Source organism: Colletotrichum graminicola, assembly GCF_000149035.1.
Source record: "Colletotrichum graminicola M1.001 genomic scaffold supercont1.250, whole genome shotgun sequence".
In the NCBI taxonomy this organism is placed as follows: Eukaryota; Fungi; Ascomycota; class Sordariomycetes; order Glomerellales; family Glomerellaceae; genus Colletotrichum; species Colletotrichum graminicola.
The window spans coordinates 5,842-12,317 of NW_007361254.1; the positions used below are offsets into that span (position 1 = coordinate 5,842).

Consider the following 6,476-nt stretch of genomic DNA (forward strand, 5'->3'; position numbering starts at 1 on the left):
ACTTATATATAAGATAGACTTAAATACACTTAAGGACAGACTTTTATAACTCTTTAGTTATTAACTTATAATATATTCTCTAAATATCTTTTAGTATCCAACCTTAGTAATTTAATTAATAATAAGCTATATAAGCTACCTTAATAACCTAATAGCATAACTAATTACTAGGTAATTAACAGACTATAAGAACAACCTTATTATTAACTAAGTATTAACCTTTACTTACTATTAGTAGAAACCTTACTGTTACGATCCGTTAGGAAAGAAGGAAGGTGGGGAAAATAGTGATCTTCCTAGACCTTTAATTAGCTGAAAAGCTCTTATATTGTGGGTCTAAATATGTGAAAAATAAAGAAAGGAAAGGTCTGTAGAGCCACGCGTGGCCGCTAGCGCGCGCTTTTAAGCGGGCCAGCGATCATGTGGGCTCTTCTAGGCCCTGTAATTCGTAGCGTAACACTTACTATCTAGAAACTAGCTATAATACTTTTTAACTTATAAATAACTAGGAGTAAAGCTAAGGGCTTATTAGGCTAAAGCCTATTTAATAAGGCGCTTTTTCTAAAGTTAACTAAGTTATTGATAGTCTACTTCAGCCTCTTAGATTAAAGTAGTACCTTAAAAGTAATAGTATAATAGTATATATAGGATGCCTTAGTGCCTAGCTACTTTATAATAGCTACTCCTAATAAGAACTTTGTTAATTATCTTTTTTAATATTATTAGGGTATATAATAGTATTTTAAATTATTTCCTATTTTTAAAGAATTAATTTAATTTTTAGTTATTAAGATATTTTAGTTAAAAAATAGTAGTTAATTACTAGTTATATAAAAAAGTAGTAAATTTATTAATATAAACACATGGTCTAACTTTAGGGGTGGTCTAAGTGATATAGTAGGGTCTTAGATATTAACAAGGGGTGTAAAGGCTGGATACTATTGTCTTTACCTACAGTGTTAACTCCTTATATATAAGTAGTCTAGTTATGTCAATGTATAATACTGTTCTAAGGTTATGCCGGCTGGAACTTTGAAGCCGAAATTTTAAACTATAAACCCACTAAAGTCAGATCCGCCTAGGTAATACCTAGTATTACAACAAAAAGTAGCAAACGGAAGTGGTCTGATCTAGTCGTGTTAAATACTGACGTCTCCTACACCATAGGGCGACCTTGTGGAGAGTTAGAGGACTAAAGGCTGTATTACATTATACCGTATCCACTCGTGAGATTAGAAAAACGCTAATGCCGAGCTAGCTGTTAGAAGTAATCAGCTAGCTATATGTAGTTAGCACAGTCTTTCTACGCTGAGCCTTCTTGAGAAGGTAGTTAACCTACTCGCCCTCCATCACCAGCCAGCCAGCCAACCAGCCTGCCTAGACTCTGTCATAGCTCACTTCCCCAACCTATCAACCAACTTACTAGCCCTGTTTCTGCCAGCACACTAAGCCCTTCTCAGCGGCTGTCAGACAGACCACTTACCGATTAGCGTTTTCTCAATCTTACGAGTGGATACGGTAGGTGACTCTTGGCCCTTGAATAACCGAGATCTATTGGCTATACGGATATTATTTACCTCTATGTAAACAGAAGAGCCCCACAGCATGAAACGTAACTGTAACTTTAGTTAGCAAAATACCAGCTTTTGTGATAACCGACAAAGCGAATCTAGTGGTTGTCTTGGCACAGTAGCCCGACGAACATGGACCTGTTTGACGAGTCCATGGGGGTCTTGATAAGACGCACTCGGTCTGGGTTGGCTGACATTGAAGTAGATTGAGGATCGCTGGTATGTGTTGAAGATACCTTAGCGTGCTTTCTTCTAGACTACCTCCTGGAGAAGAACGGTAAATGAAATATCATCTATCCACTCCCTCCTGGGGCGCAGCTGCTGAAGAGCGTCTTGTTTCCACACCGCTACATCGTCAGCATAGCATTAAATCTATAAGTATACAAATCAAATGATTAAATGCAAGGCTGTTATGTTAATTACCGGGTATCTTTTCCTCCCTGGTCAATGACGTCTTTGGTAGTCAAGTTGGTATCGAATCAGTCCACTTGTCAATAGTCTTGGGGTGGGTATGGTATTAAGGTGTGCCGGGCTTCTTGTCACCCGCGTGTGTTACGAGCAGGTCCCAGCAACCAACTGTATCACAAAGCAACAGCTTCGGCAATGATGGGCCTGCATCACTATCCTCTGTTCTGGATTATATAGTCACGCCAGCCAGCACCCCCACTGGTTAGGCCGTAACAGCGTGGTGACTATCATAATACTGACGCACCCTGACAAGAGGGGAGAGGGACGACCAAGTCCGCCGGCTCTGACGCCGATTCCTGCTCTTGTCTTTGCCAATACGCACTCGCGCGTGGCCTGATATGCCGACGTTCATTGGTTCAAGGGTGACGACATGCCGTGTCGTATTGCATGCATCCCTTTCCCTCTGCAGCTGCGCTCACAAAGTATCGTGACTCACACTGTTCACACTTTAGTATCCACGGGTGTCTTTTAAACTAGTTGGAAGACTTGGCGTTCGCTTTCCACTTTTTCATCCTTATTCCACTGTTCATCCTTATGGATTTCCGGACTTGAGCTGATTTCGACTCGCGCTTCCAGGTAAGATGTTGACCTTACCTGCCGAATCTACATTACTAAAATGGATGAGTACAACGCAGGCGAAAGTGTGCGTTGATCTGGGAAAATGAAGGACAACTTCAGCGCAATCTACCCAAGAACGACTGACGACGACAGCTTTCTTGGAACAATCGAAAAGATCAGTTCCATCTTATCCTTGCTGGGGGTCAGCTTAATATTTGTCGCCTTTTGGGCCTCCCAGCGCATGCGATCCGTTCGCAATCTCTTCATCCTACTTGCCTCAGTCTCCAACTTTTGTGCAAGTATCGCCTGTATCATAGGCCGTGATGGACTTCGCCTTGGCGTAGACTCGGCGTTATGTAAGGCGCAAAGCGTATTGCTAGAATCGTGAGTGTATCAAGACCTGTTTGGTGTTACTAAAACTAACCCCTCGAAGCTTTTTGCAGTCGGACCCCTGGTGGTCCTTTGCTATGGCTATTAACGTGTTTCTTATTTTCTTTGCCAATGTCGACGTATCATTATTTCGACGATATCTCTGGGTCTACTGTATAATATGCTTAGGGGGCCCTCTGATTCTAGGCCTCTGCTTACTATCCATCAAGCCGAATGAGCCAGACACCTCGATATACGGTAATGCTTTCGTAAGGGATAATATATCCTAAATGTCTCCTGGCTGTGGCTAATTTAAATGCAGTTATGGTGCTGGATTACTCCTGAATGGGGTCATCTTCGAATTTTTGCGTTCTATGTACCAACCTGGTGCTGCATATTCGGCTCAGCTGCTATCTATCTCGCCATTGGGTACCACGTATTTCACAGGCGGAACCAACTTGCGAAGCTTAACTCGAGCAACCTACGCAACAATGCTGGACGCTTTTTAGACTTAACTGAAAATACATCCACCGGAAAGGTATTTAACCTGTTTCTAACACCTATCTAGTGTTTGACCTCTTATTAATATTCATCAGACCCCTACCGACAGCACTGGGGACGATATAAGTGCAGCGACGGAAGGACCGGTTACGACGATTGAACTTGAGGCTCAGCTGCCTCGGACGCCAAGTGCGGCAATGATAAACAGTTCTGTGAACGCAAAAGCGCAAGAGCAGGCCCCATGGGATATGATTAATGAGGAGGCTGTTCCGCAGGGTAGTCCGCGGTTTGGCACAACTTCCTCTACTCCGCCCCCGCCAAAGCCCCGACGCTCTATCATTCGGCGCATCGCCCCCATCAACAGAAAGATTCAATCACGATTAAAGGAGATTGATCCCATAAAGCTTGAATATCTCCGAACCTGCTCTTTATTTGCTGTTTCCGTACTTATCACATGGACGCCCAGTTCAATCAACGTATTATACGAATATGTCAGGCCGGAGGATGTCAGTTTGGGTTTAAACACTACGATCGCTATCGTGCTACCACTTCAAGGAGCCTGGAATGCGGGCATATTTTTCTGGACCAGTTGGTCAACTGTCAGAGAAGAATGGACCGAAGTAAGGTTACGTCGCCAGGAGCGCCATCTCGACAATCACCGTGACCGTTGCAGATGGCCAAGGGCTACATTGTTAACGGGCGACGTGAAGCATCGCTTGAAATGCTATCTGCATCGGCGTAAAGGCGAGACTAACCGAGATCAAAGCCGCGATATTCCACTGTTAACGTAGTCTCATGCTGGAATAGCACGTGTGATGCAGGGGTTGTTCAAAACAGAACCTTGATCAGGTTTATTTTCAAAGAGTCAGGCCGAGGCTTATATGGGGCCTATTATCCGTTTGTTTTGGTAGCATACTCATTCCAACACATGACTCAAGCTTGATTTGGTAGAGGCTGCCTCAGACAGCTTTTCAAAGCTACCTCGCATGAATACGCGAACGCCGTACTTGGTCCAGAAGGACTGATGGACGTTGCACGCCCTATCGAACGCCGTACTTGGTCCAGAAGGACTGATGGACGTTGCACGCCCTATATTGGCAATGGACGACGATGGTTACACGAATTTGAATCACGATTAACGAGAGACTACCTTCATAACTGACTACCATCGCAACTGGACTGCGGAGCCATCTGGGCACCCGACAGGAAGAAGGCACTGATTAGAAGATCTCACGGGAGTTCCAAGAATCGGGGGAAGGTAGTATGTGAACATGATGTAACCAGATCACTCTCACCTTTAGCCCGGCGGTAAATACGCGGACAAAAGATAAACATGCTAGCGGAACAGACAAAGGCCTCCCCGTCTGCAACACCAGGTATATTAGACACGCGAAAACGCGAAACCACCCGCAGGACGCTCAGGCTTTAAAGCAAAGTAGATAAAGTATAAAAGCGGTTATCAGAACGTTGTTTCTAGACATATACTACTACAAACTTAGGTAATCCTTTTAAAAGTTATACGCTAAGATTAAGGTTAAAAATACTTAGTCTAAAGGGATCTATAAATATCTATATAAATAAATTAGTTTTTAATTAAGATAATAATTCTTTAAGGTAAGGCTTAATAGCTTTATAAGGGAGCTACTTATAATAAAGACCTTTTATAGTAGATTTACTACTTTTATTTATTAGATTAAAGATTAAATAAGGCCTTTATAGTAAGACTTAATAGCTTTATAAAAGAGGTACTTATAATTATTCTTTAGCTAAAACTACTACTAAGCTATATAGATACTTAAAGTGTTATCTTTTTATTTTTTAAAGAATAAGACGTTATAAACTATTACAGCTAGTTTCTAGACAGTAAGGTTTCTACTAATAGTAAGTAGAGGTTAGTACCTAGTTAATAGTATTCCTCTTCTTTATTATCTTTATTAATTACCTAGTAATTAGTTAAGGCTTAAGGTCGTAAGGCAGCTTATATAGCTTCTTATTAATTAAATTACTAAGGTTAGATACTAAAAGGTATTTAAAGAATATATTATAAGTTAATTACTAAAGAGCTATAGAAGTCTGTCCTTAAGTGCTTCTAAGTTTATCCTATATATAAGTCCTAACTATTCCCTAAATAGTTTTTTTAACTAATAGTTATAAAGTAGAATAAGCGCTTACTTAGGTATTTACTAAGCGCTTATTTTACTTATAAATAAGTACTTATTTTTTATTTTATCTTATACTTATAGTTATATAACTTATACTATAGTTCTTTTATTCTAAGGAGTTATTTATTTATTCCTTATTTCTTATCTATATAAATACTACTACTACTTATTATCTTTTATTAAGTAAGGTAATATAGCCTATAACTTATTAAGTTATAATATTAGGTCTTCTCTTTAAAAGGTCTTATCCTTAAGACCTATATAAGTAGGTTATATCTCTTAAGTTAAGAAGTTATTAATTATACTTCTTTATTTTTTATAATACTAACACTATTTTAAGTTATATAAAAAAAATAAAATTATAAGGTGCTTTTTTTTATTATTACTTACTTTATATTATTTAGTTTTTTAATAAGGGTGTTAAAATACTACTATATTTAAATTATTAGTCCTATAGTATATAGTGTCTAATCCTTCTTAACTTTAATATCTATAGCACTTATTATTATTTAAAGATATCTTATAATACGTCTATAAATACTATTTATACTTATAAGTAGTTATTCTTTTAATTCCTTAGTTTTTTTTACTAATAGTTCCTTAGTAAATTATTTAGTAGTAAAGTCTAATTATCTTAATTATAAGGAGGAGGCTAAAAAGTTATATTTTTAAAAAAAGCTACGTTATTATATAATAAAGCTAAGGCTTCTTAAAAGGCTTAGGCTAAGTTAAATAAGTTACTTACCTAGCTTAAGCAGCTTTATTCTTAAAAGAGAATAGTGTTTAAGAAGAGTTAGAAAGTGTTAGAAGAGTTTCCTAAGGATTCTAAGGTTCCTTTTAAACTATT

The 6,476-nt window shown here is 38.7% G+C and overlaps 1 protein-coding gene across 1 annotated transcript; it reads left to right on the forward strand.

Moving 5' to 3' along the window:
- Positions 1 to 2,700: 2,700 nt before the first annotated feature.
- GLRG_11968 (uncharacterized protein) lies at positions 2,701 to 4,258 on the forward strand (the record flags this gene model as incomplete). The annotated part of the gene is made up of 4 exons (XM_008102650.1): positions 2,701 to 2,981; positions 3,031 to 3,235; positions 3,289 to 3,504; positions 3,563 to 4,258. The coding sequence occupies 4 exons, from the start codon at positions 2,701 to 2,703 to the stop codon at positions 4,256 to 4,258; spliced, it is 1,398 nt and encodes a 465-aa protein (XP_008100841.1).
- Positions 4,259 to 6,476: the final 2,218 nt, after the last annotated feature.